This window comes from Alternaria viburni (assembly GCF_023758015.1).
Source record: "Alternaria viburni strain BMP 2772 chromosome Unknown scaffold_25, whole genome shotgun sequence".
NCBI lineage: Eukaryota > Fungi > Ascomycota > Dothideomycetes > Pleosporales > Pleosporaceae > Alternaria > Alternaria viburni.
Genome location: NW_026055794.1, coordinates 25283 through 47327, shown reverse-complemented (window position 1 = coordinate 47327; position 22045 = coordinate 25283). Strand labels below are relative to the sequence as shown.

General features: G+C 52.6%; 6 protein-coding genes across 6 annotated transcripts; 2 read left to right on the top strand and 4 right to left on the bottom strand.

The window, feature by feature from the left end:
• Positions 1–1110: 1110 nt before the first annotated feature.
• On the bottom strand, positions 1111–1995 carry J4E79_009413 (uncharacterized protein; the record flags this gene model as incomplete). The annotated part of the gene is made up of 1 exon (XM_049358259.1): positions 1111–1995. The coding sequence occupies one exon, from the start codon at positions 1993–1995 to the stop codon at positions 1111–1113; it is 885 nt and encodes a 294-aa protein (XP_049207114.1).
• Positions 1996–11350: 9355 nt separating this feature from the next.
• Positions 11351–12961, bottom strand: J4E79_009412 (uncharacterized protein; the record flags this gene model as incomplete). The annotated part of the gene is made up of 3 exons (XM_049358258.1): positions 11351–11426; positions 11538–11564; positions 11682–12961. The coding sequence occupies 3 exons, from the start codon at positions 12959–12961 to the stop codon at positions 11351–11353; spliced, it is 1383 nt and encodes a 460-aa protein (XP_049207113.1).
• A 376-nt stretch (positions 12962–13337) lies between these two features.
• J4E79_009411 (uncharacterized protein) lies at positions 13338–14151 on the top strand (the record flags this gene model as incomplete). The annotated part of the gene is made up of 2 exons (XM_049358257.1): positions 13338–13454; positions 13504–14151. 2 exons carry the CDS (start codon positions 13338–13340, stop codon positions 14149–14151), a joined length of 765 nt encoding a protein of 254 aa, XP_049207112.1.
• A 44-nt stretch (positions 14152–14195) lies between these two features.
• Positions 14196–17233, bottom strand: J4E79_009410 (uncharacterized protein; the record flags this gene model as incomplete). Its single annotated transcript, XM_049358256.1, has 4 exons — positions 14196–15372; positions 16375–16633; positions 16691–16933; positions 17014–17233. 4 exons carry the CDS (start codon positions 17231–17233, stop codon positions 14196–14198), a joined length of 1899 nt encoding a protein of 632 aa, XP_049207111.1.
• A 760-nt stretch (positions 17234–17993) lies between these two features.
• On the bottom strand, positions 17994–19581 carry SEC61 (translocon subunit; the record flags this gene model as incomplete). Its single annotated transcript, XM_049358255.1, has 3 exons — positions 17994–18390; positions 18442–19465; positions 19572–19581. The coding sequence occupies 3 exons, from the start codon at positions 19579–19581 to the stop codon at positions 17994–17996; spliced, it is 1431 nt and encodes a 476-aa protein (XP_049207110.1).
• Positions 19582–20725: 1144 nt separating this feature from the next.
• Positions 20726–21874, top strand: J4E79_009408 (uncharacterized protein; the record flags this gene model as incomplete). Its single annotated transcript, XM_049358254.1, has 1 exon — positions 20726–21874. The coding sequence occupies one exon, from the start codon at positions 20726–20728 to the stop codon at positions 21872–21874; it is 1149 nt and encodes a 382-aa protein (XP_049207109.1).
• Between the last annotated feature and the right edge of the window lie 171 nt (positions 21875–22045).

Sequence of the window (22045 nt, the reverse complement as noted above, 5' to 3'; positions counted from 1 at the left end):
TCGCAAACCTAATCTCACAAGCCACGCTCCCCAACTTCTGGAACCTCTGTTGTCTGAACTCTTAAACTTCGCGCTACTTGCTTAGTCTCCGGTGACGACCATGACAGGAGGGAACAGGCAGCGTGGCACATCCTGCTGCTCGGTTAGCTGGTAAACTTCGGCACTAGACGCCCGGAGGATCTCAGATGTTCGGTCAGGGCAACTCAAGCGGGTCTGGCCGAAGTTGGGCGGAGCTGAGCAAAAAAGAGTGCAGAGACCAGGACGATGGTGCAGCATCCATAGCCTTTTGCCGCGCAGGGCTGGCGTGGCTCGCTCCGTCTGACGGCGTAACGATCGGTCGGACCGTAGAGGTGTCTGCGTCACTCCGACATGGCGTGTGCGTGTTTGCGCCCATCAATCATGCCACTTTGTGAGGCTGATGCTACTCTGTTATTTTATCGGTCTTCGGTCCTTTGCCGGGCGTTGTGACACAATTGCGCGCTGGCCCTGTTGCGTCAGACTAGGACCGGAGGACGGCGGCATGTCGCCGACATATGATGTTGGTGTGTCTTGTGCTGGTCGCCTTGGAATGCAATGTGTTTGGTGCACTAAGGGCTGGTACATGGCGGCTTGCGCCGAGACGAGAGTGCGTTGGGACCACGGTTGAGCGAAAAGGCTAGAAGCGTTGAAGAAGCTTGTGGGTTGTGGAGGACGAGGATGCATCGTGTTACGGCATCGTGTGAGTTCTGGGACAGGCCAGGTGCGCGATGGGGTGCACCTTCCTTTCTCGTCAACGGCTCACTGCTGGGCTTCTTGGGCACTATGTGTTCACAAGCATCATAGAGTAGACTCATCAGCACTGCATATTGGGCCAAAGTATGGTGTTATATAGTTGATTTGGTTGATGATGCTATCTAATACATCATCTTCATCTGACCTCATAGTGAGCGATGCAAAGCCTCACTCTATTGCCGCTAAAGGCAGGGTATCTCTAAGTCTCTTTTCCGGTCCCAAGCGGAACCATGCAAAACGCCGCGCTGTGCTGAAAGAACTCGTCTCGAAAAAATGCTCGCCTCGAAGATAGGGCAGTGGACCTCTGTCGTGGTCGCACGTTTGAAACAGACATCTAGATTACAACCAGCCATATCCCAGCCCGGCGTCCCGCACCGGCATGGTGGGCTGCTTCATTTGGTGAAACCACCACTCCTTTGTCACCGACTCGTCTTCGTCGAAGAAGAAGCTCTGTCCCTCCATGTTGTTTGGTGTTTGAGCTTTGACATGAACGGGCAGGTGCTGTGCCTGTTGAGCCGGCAGAGGTGGCGATGGCTCCTCGACGCTGGCCTCAGAGCTGGCATCGTCGTCTTCCTCCTCTTCATCGTCAGCCTCAGGTGGCTGCCAGGTCTCCTCGAGCTTGAGACCCTTTCCAGTTCCTTCGTTGTTGAGGGCACCCCAGCTCAATGAGGGCTCTGGTGCATCGTAGAGACCCAGTGCGACTAGCTTCTCGCCATCGTCATCTTCCATATCTTGGTCTTGCTGAGCAGGGTGTTGAATAGGCAGGAAGTCGGTAGATGCTTGAGCCTGGTTCTTTTGAGCCCATTGCTGCAGGTACCATGGTAGAGGCTCGGTCGAGGGAGTGTTTAGAGAAGAGTGGACATAGCCGGGTGTGGGCTGAACGCTTTGCCAGCCGCTCTCGGACTGGGTGTTGGTGTATGTCGGCGTGCTGGTCATGGGCTCGAACATGGAGTTACGTGTGGACAGAGAGTAGAAGTCAGAGCCGTGTTGAGAGTCGCGGGATGAGGGAGAGTAGTGCTGTGACCAGTGTTGTTGAGGCATGGGCTCGAAGTAGTTGGTTTGTTGTGAAGCCTGGAACTGTGCAGATGATGGATGCCAGCTCACAGGTCTGCTTGGTTGGGGACGGTCTTCGGTTTCCTCGGCTGGTACACCGAACATCATTCTGTAGTGGTCGTCCAACGAAGCGTAGAGCTTGGTCTCGGTGGTAGTCTTTCTCCTCTCCATGCTCTTTGGGCTGTTGTGGTGGCTCTTTGTCTTTTCAACGCGAGATGATCGGCATGCTGATTGGCTGCCTGAGCTGCGAGAGGTACGCCGGTGAAGCGTTGAGGTTTGCATGTGGCCGGACATGGTGGGCAAGTGGTGGTGTGGTCAATTCGTAGTGTGGGAAGGCAGTGATGATATACAGTAGAGAGGCGGGATGTCTCAGCGGTTTGTATGTGGCAGGCGGTTGTGTCGGTGACAATCAGTCTTGTCTGACCTGGAAGCGTGCTGGGTTGGGGGGCATCTGCATAGGTATATGGGGTGCCAAGAGATATAGACAGATCAGGAAGGGTGGATGGGGAAATTGAGGTAGAGTAACCTCGCGGCCGGAGTCATGGTACAAGGACGGCCAGGGCCAGGCTAGCGAAACTCAAGAACAGCTAATAGTGGAATAGGTGCAGACAAGGAACGGGAGTGTATTGACTATACGGAGCCACCAAGGGATGGCTCGGTGAGGTGCGCTGTGACGACTAGGGCCAGTGGCACGGCTGGAACGATCAACGAAAGGCATAGTGCGTGGAGCGAAAAGGAAGACTTGGAATGACCAAATCACACGACAGGGAAGGTAGACGAGGGCGGCGTACCATGTATCATGGCGCAACGCGCAACGGAGCATCCGTGCAGCTAGACGACGGCCGGCTCATGGAGAAGGCAGGCCAGGGAACCACAGCGCCCGCAACGATGATGGCAGAAAGCGGTAGTGCGACTAGGCCCTGTCGAGCGGTGCAGTGCGACTCAGCTGGGCTCCACGCCGGGGAGAGTGTCGTGTGCATGGGGCGGTGGCCCTCCAGGCGGTCAGCTAGGGACGAGGAGCGTCATGTTTTAGCCGCGCCTGCGCATGGCATGATTAGTGGAAGGCGGCCGGCGATACTCCATGGGCGACATGGGGCGTCGTGTGTGGGAGGCCTGCAGGACGAAGTGCATTATCCAGCAACGATCCGTGTCGGCGCCAGCAGCATCGCGAGATCAGGGGCGGATGGGGGGTCAAACTTTGGTTGGCGCAGTAGTTTCGGAAAGGGTTGGAAGAAGCGGAGCGAGGTTGGGTCCTGCTGCGCTACGCCTACTCCTTCACAGCAGCCCTCGCGCTAGTGACATAAGCCAATCAGCGCCGCCCGCGCACTGCAATCGGTCCACCATACCCGCACCCAGCACCTCCTGCGTGGTCGCGCGTGCAGCCGGCAAACCACACTGCTGGCCCACGGTATCCAAGCGCGATCTGGGGTGGGCGCGCCTCCGGGCTGTCCATTGGCCTGCCCCTAGCCGAGCGTCTTCCAGAAATCGGCATGCAGCTAGTCCACCCCTGCCGCCTGTAACGGGGACGGGCGAGTCGATGACATGGGACTTTGCAGAGGCATGCAGCATCAGACATGCATCGCTGGCCGAGGTCACACAGCCAACGGCGAGCCACTCGCGGAGATTGGAGCAATCAGCGCTGAGCATCGGCATGTCATCAGCCTTGCATCTCTAGTCCTCTATACTAACTACGGTGCTGTCGCTACTGTCCCTCACACGCTGAGCACACCGGACGCAAGAAGCCGCCGTCCATCGGTCGACCCCCCGGCCTGGGTACATGTGCCGCCACGACGGGTTACGCCTAAAGGGCCCCCGTACATGAGGTTGTGTCGAGTCTTGCACCCTTGCTCTCTTAGGCACCGCCGAGGAAAAGCACTTTAACCTTTTGCCAGCGTCGTGCTCCACCTGGGCACGCCTTGAAACCATGCGCACCGTGGCTAACGTCGCCTGTCGGGCGTGAACAACCGAGCGACCGGTCTGTTGATCCAAACACTGCGCATCGCACCCGGCACTCAACACCGGGCACAGTGTGCCCGTCTGGCGATACGCGCGTTCACGTAGCTGGCATGTCATTCCGCTCGCGCCATCGTCTAGCACTGCAAATAGCGCATCTATAGACTAGGTCGAAGCCTATTATAGCACGCCGGTATTCCCTTCAACGTCGCGGTGGGTGGAGTGGATCCGATCATCACGATGAGTGCTGGCTGCACCTAATACGAAGCACAAAGCCTGCCTGCGCCCCGGTGACAAAGAAGCCGCATGCTTCGTGAGGATCCATCTATTGAAGCATGCCGCTATCATCTACCGTTATTTGCAGCACCGCTGTCTCAACCAACATGACAAGCGGCCGACCGATCCCTCCATCTCACGACAAGGTCTTCACACCTCCCTGTTGACCCCACGGTGACCAGGCCCAAAGCGGCAGTGCCGTTCGACAACCAGAAATGAGAAAATCCCCGCGTGGCTGATGAGATGCAGCCGAAGCGCCGAGGGACCAACCCTGGCTTCGTCCCGCCTGAATGATCTACAGCGGTCCAACGCGGGCGCAAGGATCTTTTTGGTGGTTCAAACGAACAGGATCATGTCAGGGGGCTTGCATCTTGTCGCCAAAAAGAGCATATGAAAGCTGCACTTGGGTCCTTGCATGGGGGTCTTGTTCACGGATGCACTCAAAAGCATCGTCAACGTTTGCTTGGCTGCAGCCACATCCCATCTACACATAGCGTCCGTTTTGTCCAGCTGAAACCCAATCATGGAGCCGACATTTCATGGCACCATGTGTGCAGGCGCCTGCCGCAGGATCCTGAGTGTACCAACAAAGAAGCAACTCCCATCACAGGTCGGTCATCAACAAAGTGCACCGAGTGTGGGCGTCAGTGAACGATGTTGCAACTAGCGCGAGCCACAGGGAACGAATCAATGCACCGTGTTCCGTAATTCAGCACATCCCGCGTATCACACCTGACTCTGCAGCACGCGGCCTCGGTCATTTTGATCCACGAAAATTGCGGCGCAGCTGTACACTTGTGCATCACGAGACGAATATGTGAACAGGAAAAGTAAGCACCGAACTGTCACCGGAACCCGCTCTGCAAAGCGTCGCTTGATCTTGTACACTCAATCTACGAACCGTCGAATCGAGGTGCTGAGTGCTGACCCGCGTCTTCCCATAGTTTCGCGTTCAGATGATCCGCTCGAGACAATAGGCCGCGCAGCATTGGGCACAGCGCCATTCACAGACATTGCACTATCTGGAATCCCGTGCCTCCTAGCCGTGCTGTACGCCGTATCACGTGTCTAAGTAAGCCTTAGCTTTAGTGTTTCTTAACTATAGAAATTTAAAAAAATCTTAACTTAATAACTAAAGTACACTATTATAGTTATATACTACTCTAATACCTAAAAAAAATAAAATTATAAAATTTTTACACTTATATATTAATTCTTCTATACTTATCTTTATTTAAGTACTTAAAGATACTCTAATATAACTTTTATACGTACGTAATACTATTAGAACTTAGCTCTAATAAATATAAGCTAATTAAGCTTATTAACTTTTCTAATAAAAAGTATCTTAGCTATATTACTAAGTATAAAAATGCTATTAACTAGAAATATACGTTTCTACTTTAAGTAATTACTTATTATAAAGTTACTACTATCTTTATCTTTAATAACGCTTTTAATAATATTATTAAGCTCTTTATATACGTAAAGCTAAAGACTCTTAAATAACTTTATAAGAAAGTTCTTGCTAATAATACTACTACTACTAATAAAATAATTATTAATATACTTATAGATAAATTTTAAAGAAGAGTATAAAGATAAGTAAAATATATTTTAGTTAAAGTCTAAAGTAAGTAAAAGTAATAAGTAGATTAAGTAGACTAGTAATTAATAAGCTTATAGGCATGCCCTAACGTCTTCCGCAGCGTAACATTAGGCTGTACGCCGTAAGCTCTATTAATTGAGATTGTGAAAACTGTGGTTTCAAAAAGGCTTTCTCTGGCATTATTATGGAGGATGCGCTTGAATGGACGCGGCACGGGTGCTGCACTCATCACAGTGCCAGTGTGTTGAAGCCAGGCGCTGACAGCCCCAGTCCGGGAATCTGCAACACGGGAAGAAAAACCCTTTGATGACGTATCAGCGGGTGGCCCACGAGTCGAGTGGGTCTCAAACGTGGCGTCGCATCATCTCTAAGAATGCTGGAAGGGCAGAGAATCACGGTATGAGCGGCATCGCTACGCTAGCTCAAACCGTCCACAGAGTCCCTCATGGCCCGCCCTGCCATATCAACCATGGTCATGTTGACACGACGTTACCTTCAGCATGATAGTCTATCATCCTGGCGTTCCCTTGAGTTTTGTCAACACCATTCACTAGACGTGGCCAGGCTACATGTCGTTTCCCGGTCACGCAAGCACCCTAACCAAGCGCGAGGTGAAGCACGATGTGAACCAGTTGCATGAAAAAGAACTCGGTCGGCTTGGTAGCTGCATTATTTGTGGACGACGACGATCCCTTAGCATGGTATCGGGCTGTCTGCGTGTGATGTGTTCTAGATCATGGTCGGCCCATGCGAACGCGAAATTCTCTTTGCGGGCGCGGCGGCACTTTATCCTTGCCCACCAGCGAGCATTAGCCTCACCAGGCGGCTCGCGAGCCCACTTGCTCAACGTCGAGAGCCCCTTGTCCAATCGCCGTCCTCCGTTGAAGCCTCCTGTCTGCTTGGATCAGCAGCCACACTAGCTCGTCGGTGAGCCTCCTTACTGCTGCAAGTTGTGCTCGACGCAATCTTGGATATTTGCCGGAAACAAGTCCTACTGCACACCTCAGGCAAGCACCAGCGGTACAGCATCTCGAACATGCGCGTGTGACGCACGAAGAGGGAATCGGACACCGACACCCCACTCAACGTCACTAGGGCTACGACCATGGGGCAAGATGGCATTTCCACATACACGATATGCGCTCGTAGCCGGGGTACGAGTCTGACCAGTCAGACCGCCATTGTGCCAGCTCACAGCCGTTGACTCGCTTGTGTGTACAACTTGCTGGTACATTAACAAGAAGAAGCCATGACTCTGCATCACTTTTACCTAGCCAAGACTGCCGCACGAGCATGCCGGACCGTGGGTATCGTGTACACGTCTGTACCTTCGCTTCACCCGAGCGCGCAACTGATGAAACTTCTGTCGGGCGATCCCATGCTAATTGTCTTACGACGCAGCAGCTGAAGCCAGCCTGCATCTCCGCAAAATTTTCTCCACTTTACCAGGGCCCGGCGGTGACTCGGTTTCACGCAGTACGAGCGTTTGTTTTCCTTCTGCCGCTCCACCGCGACCCTTTTGCCTGTCGCACCTCTTTAGGTTCGGTACCTAGCTGCCACCAACCGCCTCAAATCCAATACAACAATGCATCCTGAGGAGCGATGGATCCAGCCGTCATCATGAATCAGGGTGTATTGAGGCGCTTGCTGCTGCAACTTGTGTCGACATGGCAGCTAATATAGAGCAAAGTTTCTCGATCAGCACGTCTGCCACATAGAATATCCGAGGTCGGGCCACCTCTAGCATAATGCTTACCGCTTACAGTTACACCACCGATCTCAGTCTTGTAATACTACGCACCAATCCGGCAATTGCACTCCGCTTTAATATTCCAGCAGCACACCCCTAGTCGGAACCCTATATAGCAGTTGCTATTCGTTTGTAAGACACAACTTGGTGCCCGCCAGTCATGCACTCGGCCGCTGTTACATCAGGCGATGTGTCAAATGCAATCCAAGGCTCGGTACTACTGCGTGCATCACTGCTGACAAGGGCCGTCCTTTGTGTGGAGGTGACCATCCTTGAGTTGCCAACTGAGACTCACTTACGGAAGCTCCTATGCAAGTAGTTCCCCGTCAGGTGTATGACGGTGCAAACGGGCCCACGGATGCCATGCATGCGCCATGAATTTTTCCACCTCACCAGATCGGCAAATCGCCTATCTTCTTATTCTAGACATGCTCTAGGCTAAATTGTGCTTACGCGGCGATCCCAAAAGTCCACTTCCACCACTGAGCGACGACCCGAAGTACCTTCTTTATTCGCCTACGATTATGCGCAGAAGCAGTCACACCTGCATGGTCCTGATTTGTACGTCTCAGCAAATTGAACGCCCTATTTTTGGGCGCCCAGGACATAGATCGGTTTCTGCGTAAAGTACACGCACGTCGCTTATTGCCCGACTTGCCGCCTTCGCACCTGCCTCCCAGCCTGTCTGATGACCACGGCAGCCCCGGCTTGCCTCTTTGTCGAACACACCGATGTTTTCACGGCGATGCGGCTAGTACGCGCTCCATCAGCGCCCGCATTCGCAACACCACCCCTCTTGGCTACTAGCATTAACAGTAATCCGGTGCCTAGGATGACCTGGAGTTGCCCCAAACAGACCGCTCAAGGACTACCCGCACCACACAACACGGTGGCTTAACTTTCCGGACTGCGTTTCATCGACTTTTTTCTTGCTTCCGCTCTTTCCGATCGGTCTCGCACTCCCACGTACTGGCTGCCTGACTGCCCAACACTGAATCGTCGGCCGCCAGCGGGTCGCCTGTATGCACACCAAGTGGTACTATCTGCCCTTATAGTTACCCACCCTTTACAGTTCAAGGGTACATGCAGGCGCTATACGCTGTCATACGGATGGTCTCGACTTTGCGGAGGCTAAGTTCTCTCAGTTGATCAACAAGTACCACGATGATCCAAGGATGGCTCAGGTTCTCGCTTTCGAATCTCTAGTTGCGTCTTGTTAGCTGCCCACTTATGCTGCGCTGCGTACAGTACCCGTCTCCGCCTGTCCTCCGGCAGATGCATCTTGCAACACGGCCTGGTTCTGCTGCCTCAGCACCCTGGGATATTATTGCTATTTACTGTGCCTTCCATGTGCATGTTAAAATGCCAGGTAACAGTTCGGAACCAAGAATTTCCGGATCGTCGCTACGGATGCAACGCCGATAATCGTGCCTTTAAGCGGAAGCTCACGAAGTATCCAACCCGTCTCATTCCGTATTCGCGCTTGCATCCATGCTCTATATCCGAACAAGGTTGGCTGCCTGCTCCTCATACCTAACCTTTACAGCGCCACGGTTCAAGGAAAAAGCCGGACACAAGGCTGTATAACCCGGCGAATCAGCTGATTACTCACGGTATACTACATCGCCGTAAGCGAGAGCCTAAGATGTTGAACAGAGATCGTCGACATGTTGATCGCAAAGGACGAAAATGCCGACGTTCGGACGTTGACATCATGTGCCTACTCATGTCCTAACACCACCAAAAATATTCAATAGACCTAACACGATAGACGTTCGTATCAACAACGCCGGTCACCTCCATCCACCGATAAGTATACACATACATGTACGCAGCGGGCCGACTACGCAGCCCAAGTACGAAGACCATGTACATGTCCCTCGCCACATCAATCACGACAGACTCAGAGCATCGCATAGCATAGCCCCCCGGGACAAAAAAGCAGCGCCTCCTCGCCACACATGTCATGCCACACACCCGCATCAACCATCAACTCCCAACCCAACAACGGCCCGGTCAAAACAGGTCTACCAGCTCCCCATGCATACTCGCATTCGCTATCCGGAACCGCTCATGCTCACTCGCTTCGCCCGCGCACAGTGCGGGAGGGTGTCATCGGACTGGGCTGGACTGGGTTCGGTAGGCTGACTGACCAGGCCATGCAGGACTGTCGATCCTATGACGAATAGACGTTGGGCTGGGGTTGGGGTAGTGTCCTGTAGTGTAGTGCGGGGCTTGCTTTGTGCGAACATGTTGACATAAGCGCATGTGTGAGTATGGGCTTTTGGGTTCGAGCGGTGAGTATGTGGGTTCGTGTGTAGAACTATCACGATGTGTGTGTGTGCTGCGTGTGTATGAGCGTTATCGCGGAAGCGGAATGTCTTGGTGACGAAAAGCAATCATGCAGCTTTTTGGTTGCTTGATTCGTTGTGATGTTGGTTAAGGGAAAAGGTAAGCATGCGTCTGCGCATCTAGGTTTTTGAGTCACACAAAAAGCGTACGCTTGATGCGCAGCGTACTTATGAGCGTGTGGACCATGGACGACAACTATTCCACCACTTTGTCTGTTCGCTAACACATAGTGACTGCAATTGGACCTTGCGACCTCGGTTGCATTGCTTGGATCGCTGCTGATGCTGTACATTTGCCTTTCACACTTGGGTCTCGTACACCATTAGTCCTACTTGCCTCGTCCTCTTTCCTTTTCGTTGTCAAGTGGTCTCTGGTGTGGTGCTGACGCTGAGGATCATCACCTTGGGCAGCATTATCACGCTTAGGCATGACATCCTCTCTCATACCATTCAGATCAGTTCGTCCTTGATTACGACTGCATATCGAGCACACTCACTACACGAATCATGACATAATCGATGGGCCGATGTCATGCTCCTTGTCTAAGCTCTAGCTGTAGGCGATACGGATCTTGATCTAAATCCGGATTTGTGTGTAGTCTAGGACATGATCTTGGACTTTTGGTAAGGTTATTCTACAAGAACTTGGAAAATACATCATGCCGTGAGCTTGTAGCCCTGAGATTCGCCATGCTTTGCTTTCGCCCATTTAGGGCCTCGTCACTTAAGATGTCCCTACATACCCGAAGCCTCACGCAGTAGTTATAGTGTAACATCCGCGCTCTTATCGGCTGGGTAACCTCTACTATGTACATAACTCTCACATTGTCACAAAACCGCACCTCCGGTCGTCAACCGTGTCCAGTAGGATGATATCTGCTCTGTCTGACTGGATTGGGGGAAGAGTATTTCGCATGCAGCCGTGATCGGAGGAATATCGCTGAGCATATCTTGAGTGGGAGTAATAGTCATGCTTAGTAGCGACTTGTTTGAAGCGCCGGTCAAGTTCGACAAGAGTCATTGCGAAGTCTGCAACAGCATCGAAGTAACTGTGAAGATCGGACCAGAGCTGTGGATCAGCTGAGATTGGCAAGTCACCTCTCCTTATTCCCGCAGCACGTATTGCGAAGACTGGGTGCATCCGGTAGATGTAGGCTCAAATTGTGCAACCCATTCACCACTGACTGGGCCGGCAGTCGATCAAGACGTTTTGTAACCAGCAGTTTTGGCAAGAGGATGATAATGGCTTTAAGTCTGGTGCTTTTGGGATGAGATGGAAGCGATCCGAGCCATGAAGATGTTGCCTCTGGGTTGCGTGCAAAACTGGATTGTCCGTTACTAGTCTTCTTCCAGAATTCCTTGACTTCAGAGAGACTGTGTCCGTGAAGTCCCGAAACGATCTCAACCAGAACGCATCCAAGGGAGAATATGTCGCTAGCTCGATTACGGGGCTCAGAATCTAAGACCTCTGGCGCGGAATATCGAATAGTCCATGCTGATGGTCGCCCAGTAGTTGTCGAAACAGAGTCGTCAGAGAAATCCAAGCTATACAAGGTTAGTACTACAGTGCCGTGATTCGGGTCTAACTCACCTGAATCCAAAGTCGGTGAGCAATATGTTGGTGCCATGAACAAGAACGTTCTGAGGCTTCAGATCCTCGTGCCTGAGTCGTGTCAGCCTTATCATTTTCGGCAGTCTACTGAAAGGAGCAGACGAAAGCGATCATATAGCGCGGCTTGTTCAAAGTTTCCTGAGTACAATTCAACGCACTTACCGAATCTTGTTGTCATGGAGATACAATCTAGAGGGCAATTAGCAAAAGCTTCCACTTATGTCAACTTTGCAGCCAGTCTGCCATCCCCCCATGATCACTGTCTGGAGCTCGATGGCGTGGAAGGGTAGGTTGGTATGCACTTACAGCCCGTTACAAACACAGTCAATGCCCTTGTAGAGTATGGCCCATTCCCGGTCCCCAATAGGCTTATCGAGGAAGGCAGCAAGATCCATGTCAGCCACCGGGGTCGAGAGAATATTGACAGACTCATTGTCGGTATAACTCCCAAGAAACCGAACGCAGTGGCGATGATCGACTTGACGCATAACCCCGATCTCTCGGATGAAGGCAGCCATGATCTGCCGGTGAGCTTTGAGTTGTTTAGGCCTTGCAATTTTCTTTCGTACGCATATAAGAGGTGGTTCTCGGCTTCGTACAGTTACCTCCTCGACAAGACCGACCATCCCTTCGCCGAGCAAACGATTCTCCTCGAATATCTCTTCGTCGTCCTCAAACTCGCAGTGACTGAACATCATCTCGTGTATACGTTCTCCTGTGACAAGCTGCGTCCAATACGCAAGAACCACACTGAGATGTTCGTCTTGTAGTTTCAGAAACTCTGAGACATGACGAGGATCACTCAGTAATCGTTTGAGTAGTTGTTTCGACAGCGGTAGCCACAGATCGGTAATCCCAAGGCTATCGAGAGCATCTCGAGGGCTTGCAACACCTATCTCCGATAATATACGATTTAGTATTGGCTTCGAATCCCATGTTCTGCAGAATAGGTCTCGTTCGATATGAGTCGGATCGCTTCCATCCCCTGACGATGTTCGGGTAGAATCTCCAACGGTTTTGATGACGGACGGCTCAGATAAGGCATCGTCGAAGACTACAAGTTCCATGCAAATATCATTGTGACGAGGCGCAGGTTGTGCATTAGGGGAGGTGGTGATGTTCCCAGCCGTATGTCGACGGGTGTGCAGTGCTAATGGTCTCTCTTGGTTTTGCTCAGTAGGAACAGGGAAGCCTTTCTCATAGTTGCCTGTCAACTCTGCTACTCGAGCTTTTATGCGTGCCACGCGACTCTCGATGGTCTCTTCATCTTGGGTTTCTTCCTCGTTTTGCTCGGCTCCTTGACCCGTTTGCCTCAGCTCGGCCTTTCGCCTTATCTCGGCCCATCTATCAGGAAAGCTGCTAGTGTTTGGCGGCATGGTAAGTTGTTGTGCACTAGATTGTAGCGAAGGAGACATGGACCGGCGATGAAGCAGATCTGCTACTGCCGGCTCTACCCCACCTTCAGCCTGATCGCCAGGGCGCAGCTGAACTTGGCCATTAGTAGTATCTGTCTGGGATCGTTTCAAGCCAATGGATGGGCCAGGAAGTCGCATAGCCCGTCTGAGTCTTTGCTTGGAAGTCTCCATGGTGTTTAGTGTGCGTTGTCACGCAGGTCCAAGGCACCAACGCCGGACTTTGATTCCTGAAAGCTGACATGGTTACGAGGCTGAAGCTGTGTAACATGGGCAAGACAGCTGCAGGTAGGATTGGTGAACTTGGTTCGTACGCGCCTGCTCAGATAAGCATCGGAAGGCCCCGCAATGCACGTGACTGTCGCTTAGACCTTCCCATCTCATCACCTATCCACATGTTGAATGCGACAAGCTCTACAAACCTCCCCGCACCTATCATGGCTGGTTATCGAAGTTTGCCAGTTTTGAGACTGGCGCAATTATCTTCGTATCTACTGCCGCCGTGACACGAAGAGTCTCGAAATTCCTCAACACCACAGAACCTCTCGCAATGCCTATCCAAGTAACGCGCATGAAAGAGGCCGATATCGACGGCGCGATCGATACGATACAACAAGCCTTCGCCAATGATCCTTACAACAACTGGGTCTTCCCAGATCGCGAAAAGGTACTTACCTCAGTACCCGTCTTCTTGCGCGCGTTGCTCACCATCTCAGGTCTCTTTAGTACGAAATCGCGTATCCCTCACCCTGCGCTGCCGATGGGGCATCGAACATGGCCTCTTCCACGTCGCACGCGACACGTCGAACCCGTCCAAGATCCTCGGCTGCGCCATGTGGCTCCCCCCACGACCCACGTCCGAGCCCGAGTCCTGGTCACTGTACCTCTCGTACTGGTATCTCTGGGCCAACCAAATACGCATGAACCTGTGGTATGGGCGCGGTGGCCTCAGCACAACACGATATTGGATATGGAAGGCGCGACAGGCAGAGGCGCAGTCTGAACTCTGGACGGACCCAAAGGGATACTATTTCTGCAATATTGTCACTGTGTTGCCGGAGTGTCAGGGACAGGGCGTAGGGAGGGCGCTGATGGAAGAGGTGCTGGATATGGCTGATAAGGAGGGGAGGATGTGCTATTTGGAGAGTAGCAGGAGTGAGCCGAATATCGCCATCTATGAGAAGTTTGGCTTTCGGTTGGCGAGGGAGATGGAGTGCAGGGACGGAGAGGGGGAGAAGGACGCTATCAAGCTATATTGCATGCTCAGGGAGCCAAGAGGCGGGCGGAACCAAGAGGGTTCGGAGGCAGGAAACAAAAAGGTTGCTGCAGAGACAGCTGGGACAACGCCCGAGCTAGGACAATAAGGAGGCTTACAGCCAAAACATGCGTATTGGAATTTAGATGAACGTTAAACCGATATACCAAGCTCCTGTAGATCAATGCCCACAGCAGCATCCATATCCAAACCGCCATCCAAATCCCCCAAATCCACCAGCTGAGCATACTCCCACGCCTGAGCCCTCCCCGGCCCCTCCTCCCAACTAACACCAGGCCAATCGTCAAACACCGCCTTAGCCGCCGCCTCTTTCCCCTCCCTATCCACAACATCAACAATCCTCAACGCACTCCTCAAAACGCGCTCTGCAAACCCACCATCCCCCACAGGCTGCGCTTGAATCGCCCGCACCATCGCCCCAATAGTCTTACGCACTCGCTTCCCCGTCCACCACCCCTTCGGCGCTAGATTCGCCAGCGTCAACCACCACCCGAATAGCACCAGAGCCCTTGGTTCCTTGTCCCGCATCAACTGAAGGTAGTCTGGCATAAGGAAGGACGTCCAGACGAAGATGCGGACGTAGAAGTCAGAGTCTAGCCCGTAGTAATACAGAGATAGGAAGATGGGGGATAAGGCATGGAAGACGGGGAGAAGGGTTGGTCGGTGCCAATCTAGCGTTCCTGACTCCTTTCCTCGGATAACGCTTTGGAGGAGTTGCATCAGGGGCGGTGGAAGAAAGAGGCGGGTTTGCGTGGGGAAATGGATGGGCGTGTATGTCGGTGCTGGATTTGGGTTATCAGGTGTGGTTCCCAGAGGACCGATGGGCGCTTCGATGCCTGCGACATCTACGATGGGTGGCGGTGGCAGCGTCTTGATTTCCCGGCGTACTAACGGGTACACGGAGAGTTTCTCGATGCCTTGGGCCCAGCGGAGGGAAGCGAGGATACGCAGGCCTTCGCTTAGTTTGAGGAGGCCGAACACCCATTCGAGGTAATCTTCGTCTGTGTCGGTGGCTGGCCCGGGGACGAGCGCGAGGAGAAGACCCCCTGTTACGAGAACGGCTTCGTAGTTTTCGGCTGTGATGTTCTTGAGGGCTTCTTTGTAGGTCGAGAACGTCTTTTGGCGGTAGAGTAGGGCTTGCTTTTCGACCGTCTTGTTGGGCGTCATGTTGTTGCTGTAGGTTGCTGTCATACCAAGTAGAGCGTATAGGAGAAATGGGTTGGAGATGCTTAGTTGGGGTATGGTCTCTTTGTGTAGGTTCTGGATGATAGCATCGTCGCAGGATACGACGGTGCGGTAGGCGTCTGTTCTGTAGTATTGCAATAGATGACTGTCAAGGGCTGTGAGGGTGCCTATGGATGTATGGCAGTGTGGGCTAAGATATGGTATCAACTGGGCAGAAAGATCGTTGAAGTTTGCTGGAGTGTTGGATGCAGATGGTAGACCCTCGTCACTGGACGATGGGCCGGCGGACGACGTCCGAGATGTCGAGGGGACATTCTGAATATATTCGCAGTCCAAATCTCGGAGGTTACAGTATCCACATTTGGGCTGCGCTTCGTCACACTGTACCATATCAATTTCATGATTCCATACGAGTCTCCTCAGGCCTGGATTTACCTTCACTTTCTTCTTTTTGCAGGTGAAGCATCCGCCCCTCGATTTGCGATGCGGCCTTTTAGTCACGAACGTGGTGGAGCGGCGCGCCATCCCGTTTGATGTCTGTGTGTAGCTAGTATGGATTGAGGAATCACATTTTGTGGAAGCATGAGGTGGTGCTGCGTGAGGCGTGCCGCCGGATGTGGCTGGGGGCGCTTGTTTCCAAGCTTGAGAGCTAAGATCTGACTTACCTCGAGTCATGCACGTCATAGGGGCCAGAGTGAGCTTTCGCAACGGCCGGCTGTCAAGCTCAAATAAACGTTATTGGCATGTGAAAACATGTTACAGCCTGCTGTGCAAAGTCGAAGGCATTTGAGATGTTTCGCTTGCGTGCGTCCAGGCAAACATACCAAGACTCACCGAAAAGATGATGTCGTGAGCAGACTGAAGAGAAGAGGCAAAATGTATTGCCCTTAGGAAAATAGAGGACACCCGGGAAAAAGGCTCCAAGCGCGCTGAAAGTACTGACCAAACTGCCAAAACCCATCACTTTCTCTCCACAACGCCGACCTCGCCTGAGCTATCCAGTCGCGATTTCCCCAAGTTTCCCTCAACATAGCGACTCGGCTGCAGAACAAGTAACAAAACCAGAACTAGAAACATTGGTACCGCATCGAAGCAATACAGCGTCCATTCATGCGCGATGAGATACGCAGCGTTGCCCATGGCATACTCGATGAGTCTGAACGTGCAGCGGAACAAGATCAGCGCACTGACGCTGTAGAGTATGTATAGCATCTTCTTCCAGTCTGTTGATGCATGATCGGCTTTCTTGTTCATGCGGATCTGGAAGTCGAATGAAGCGGCGAGGAAGACAATAAAGGTAGCGACTTGGAGTGCGAGGCCCGCGATGACGATCTTCTCGCCTGCGAGAGCGAGAGCGAGTTGCATGGTGCCCATGATACTGGCGCCTGTTGTTTCGTTAGCTAAATCCCCTTTCAGTCTTCGTCCATGTCGAATTCGCGTACCCAAGCCCTGGATAATCAACGTTGTGACATCCGCGGTAACAAAGATCCTCGTGTACCATCTCGCTGGGATCAGACTGACGTCTTCCCCGCCGGCGAGTCTGATGGTACGGCCGAGCATCATGTAGATGGTCGCAGCGAACCACAGAGGACCGACAAGTGTCAGTACACCTTGAGTAATGTACGGGCCCCAAGCTTGGTTGTCGAAGTGAGAAGCGATGCGTGCGCCGTATCCGCCAACTTCGCCTATAGTCATATATTAGCAAAGATCCTAGATGTTTTCGAGGGACGATTTCAATATGCGGAACAAGAAGTGGACAACGTACACAGAGCGCCGATGACCACAAAGACGATAATCCGATTCCTCGACTTGAGAAACTGGTACAGATGTAGAAAAGCCATCACGAGGAACACAACGAGGCAGACGATCGCTCCAGCCATAGAAGGAACATAACGGTACATTTCCCAATCGAAGTCTGGTCCCTTGGGCGGATTCTGTCGTTTCCAGTCCAGCGTAGCATGAGCGATACTAATTGAGCTTGCCATGATGACAGAATAACCGGAACCCGAGCGAAACGATCAAGTATGAGTACTAGAACTCGAGGAAGAAGTGAAATAGATAGCTGCAATAACTCACCACAAGCAGCGACAATCCCATCTTATGTACTCGTCAAAACTGAAGACACGCTCTGCATCATGACCAGATTTCGCATGCGCAGCAGTACATCGCATTCGCTTGTTCTTCGCATTACCCATGTGTAAAACGCCTCAATGCTGTGTATGACGATATTTCCTAGGCCGCAATGCCCAGGCTTTCGCATCGCAGACCGCAGCATGCGTTAGCGTGGCGGTTTGGTACGCACGTAAGCCACGTTTCGCATTCGCTAAGCTGGCCAATGCGATGCTGCTGTTGAAGACTGAATCCATGACGTGGGCTCTTGATGACGGCGGAGGCATACCTGTCGTTGGATGCAATACCTAGGTGCAAGCAACACACAGGGTAAGAACGACTGAAGCTCGATGAGTAAGGCGCCAGGAGCAACACGCCAAGGCTGAGCACGTGAGTGCTTCAAGTGAATACTGCAGGTGCGGTCATGTCCAAACGCAGTTGAGGGTTAACAATGATACATTAGAGAAGGGCCGACATCGTGAGCCTAGCCAGACGCCACGCTGCAGTACGTAAAGTGATGCCAGAGACCTTCGTAAACTTTTGTTCTTAGATCATATGTTACAATGTGCGGCGAAGCACCCCAGCCCCAACCCATCCGTCGTTCAAACCAAAAATCCAATATCCCTATGGGCTGATCTAGCCCATGACCATGCCCTTGAGGCCGGCCATGTCGCCCTCCTTGGCGGCAATTTCGAAGTATCCGTAGATGATGGTTACGGCAAGGAGAATACCAGTACCGCTACCGAGAGCACCGAGAAGGTCGCTGCCGACGGACAGAGCTCCAATGCAAGCACCACCGAAGGCAGCAGCAGTGGGGATGACGCGCTTGAGCTCCTTGTACATGGACTCCTCACGGTGACCAGCCATGACCAGACCCTGCTCCTTGAGCTGCTTGGCGACATCGCGGGGAGACGAGCCAGAAACCTCGATCCAGGTCTTGGAGAAGACAGCGCACGCGACGAGCATGTATACGATGAAGATGGCGGTCTTCAGGGGGTCGGAGAGGGCCTCGGTGATGCTGAGAGGGGGAGACCTGAAGCTAATTAGTGGCTGGTTCTGTAGCGTGAACTGTGACTAGACATACATGTAGTAGGCGACACCGGAGGTAGCGAAAAGCTGAGCGGAACCCTCCTTGGGCTCCCAGACACCGAGAAGCTTGACGAGAAGGTTGTCGGAGAAACGGTTGTAGAGCATCTGGCTGATCAAGAAGACGTTGGAGGACAGAGCCGACTGCAGCATGATGGGCATGTTGGAGGTGTAGAACAGGCGGACGGGGTATGAGCCACGGACACCACGCTGGCGGGCGGACTTGACGGGGATCTCAACGCGGAAGCCCTGGAGGTAGATGACAGCACCGAAAACAATGACGGTGGAGATCAGGTTCATGACGTTGGGGAGGTTCTGGCGGTAGAAAGCCTCCTTGAGCGCAACAGTCTTGTTGGGCCAGGTGAAGAGCAGGTGGACAAGGGCAATGAGAGCACCCTCGAACTCAGGACCGCGACCAGTGTTGATGGTGGTGGGCGAGAAAGCCTTCCACATGATGGACTCGCAAATGTTAGTGGCGATGAAGAGCGAGATACCGCTGCCGAGACCGTAGCCCTTCTGGAGGAGCTCGTCGAGGAGGATAACGATCAGACCAGCGATCATCAGCTGAATGACGAGGAGAACGCAGATACCGGCACCGAGGTCGGATGGCTGTCCGTAGAGACCCGAGATGACATAGACGACGGCCTGACCGAAAGACAGGAGAATAGCGAGGAGCTTCTGCGCGGTCTGGTAGAGCTCGCGATCAGACTTGAGGTCGAGGTTGACGTCGATGAGGTGGGTTCCCGCGAGGAGCTGGAAAACCATGCCGGAGGTGATGATGGGGGTGATACCCAGTTCCATCAGCGTTCCTCTGTTACTCGCCATCATCATACGGAGCCAGTATAGCGGGTCGGAGGTATCAGACGACACGATTCCGTAGAGCGGCATCTGGCTCATGACGAGGAAGACGAGGAGGGTCAGACCGGTCCATACCAGGCGGTTGTTGAAAGGAACCTTGCTCTCTGGCAGCTGAATTTCAGGAACCAGAGGCACAAAAGGCTTGACGAGATCGAGGAACCGTACTACGTGCGACCGTTAGCTGTGGTGTTCGTCCGCGCCGTAATTAATTCCTCGCAGGTGTTGCGCGCACGCCTCGCCGGGCCATTGACAGGTGGGGTGGAGACTTACGGCCGCTCATGATTGCGAACTATGGCCCAGAGACAAGAAAGAAGACAACGAGAAGGTGAAGAAGGTGGTTGCGAACAGCCAGTTGATGGAAGATGGAGAGGGGGTTTGCTTCATGAGCTTTCGCAACGTGTCGCTGGGGAAATTACCCGTGCGCGCGCTAGCCGTAGCTCCGTCCCTGAGCTATCGCGAATCTCCCACCAAACTCCCAAGAGGCCACGCTGTTCTGATATTTGTGGGGTTTGGGCTTTCACCGTCCAGGTTTCGCATTCGAGTCAGGAAGTGGCAGATGCCATTGTACGCGCAGTCTTGCCTTCACGTCGCGGCCTTTGCATGCATTCATCAATACCACCGCGGAGCGCGATCCTTGAACAAATAGAAGAACACTTATCAGCTGCGCATATGTGTGACGCCTTCCTACTGTTATATAATCCGTGAAATTCATCGTGAGACCGCCTCACATCAACCAAGACCCGACCGAAGCTGCCCTTCTACCTATTACTCATTTCTTCATCGCCATCTTCTTTTCCATGTCTAGTTTGATGGTATCCCTTCTTTCTCCCTCATTTTGGCCTCCAGCTCCTTCAGCTCCTGCCTCCGCTCTTCTAGATCTTTTTCTAGCTTCTTGTCTTCTTCTTCTGCTTCCTCTATCTGTATTTTCAACGCCTTGATGTAGTCGCGCTTTTCTTGGGCGCTGCTTTTTGGCATATCTTCTGACATTTCTACGTAGTTGAAGTCTGGTCGAGCCGATGGGTTTGGAGAGTTGGACTCGGTCGAGGTATTTCTTAAAAGGTTGGGTAATAAGAGAAGACTATGCAGGCGACGTGGGGTAGAGTGTATTACGAAGACCGAAGGGAGACTGATTGTGTCACAAGAGCCGGTCATTTTATGGACTGTTTTCCAAGGCTGTACAGCAGGTCCCAGCGCGATTTCCCGTTATGACATAGAACAAACAAGCACCAACAACTTCCATCGCAACTCCCGCCTAACTCTGACACTTACACTGCTTTTCAAAACCTGACCGACTTCCGGGAACAACAACCGCCTGCCTGATAGACCGCCCCAAAGGTACGACCATATTATCATTCCATCAGCACGACGAACGTCGGACAACCAAACACCTACAAAACGCGACCGGATCATTCTCAAACCACATCATGTCCAGCACGTCTCAAACTGATGAGAAAGCCGATCAAGACGAATTGCAAAATCCTGAAAAGTCAAATGGCAGCTCACCAGTCGATACTGAGACTGCTTCGGAGCACACGTGCACAGATCATAACTCCCAAAACAATTCTCAGGGATCCCGCTTCCTCCCGTCCTCTCCCCACCCACCAACCGAAGGCCAGACCGAGGAATCTATGGCGCCTACATCAGCTGATGAAGGTGGCTTCCACCCCCAAAGGCCAGATGACAACGGCCTCTCCGGTGTTCAGGGCGTTTCCAGCAAGCATGACTCTACCGGAAGTCCGGTGCGAAGTGCCTTTGGTCAACGGCATCTGGAGAGTACGCAAGAGTGGCTATCCGCAGTCTGCGGGCTGTTCAGTCCGGACAATCCTGTATCTGCAGCGATACCATCCGCGACTACTCCATCAATAGAGGACGCGACGCATGAGGTCAGATTCCAAGACGATTTCCTGGAATGGGTCAAAACAACCTTTGAGCTACACGACAAGGATATGATTTTCATCGCAGTTCATTTGCGAAGAGTGCATTCTTCGATAGCTCTTCTGGTTTCCGAAGGCTACCGTGCTGGCGAAGCGATTGCTGAGGTCAAGGCCGTTATCAAGAGCATCAGCCAACAAATGGCTAAGCTACAGCAAGCACAGCCCGATGATAAAGAACATGAGAGAACTTCCGAGGCCGCCTTAACAGAGCTGAGTACTGAGCTGCGCGATGAGGAGTTTGCGTTGCGGAGCCAGGAACTTGACGCCGAGATATTGCGCCACCTGGTCATGGAGACGGTGTATGCGCCACTGCAGACACTGGTTGCCCAATTCAAAAGAACATCTGATTTGAAGGTTGCTCAGCTCAAAAAATCATCTGATTCGAAGGACGAAGAAATCTATAAACTGCGCGTCGACAAGCTCTTCACGCATGAGGCTCTGAGTAACACCGAGAGTAATCTCAACCTCACCCGATATGATGCCAAGACACTGGACCGACGGCTTGCAACTGCTTTGAAGCAGGCATTGGACCCCGCAGCGAGCATTCAGGAGCTTGAGCAGCAGAATGCGAGGTTAGAGAAAGAGAACGCAGATCTCAAGACGTCGAAGGAGACCACGGAGGGACCTGCAAAGATCTAGCCAGGCTAAATTGAATGGAGAAGAAGAAAGCAGAGGTTGCATCGCTGGACGCCAGGGTTGAACAAGCTCGACAACGTCTGGAGAACCCTGGATAGGTAACATGATACGATGTACCTCAGCCTGTGCATGCGGATGCTGGGAAGTTCCAGCCTTGGGTTTTGGTATCGATGT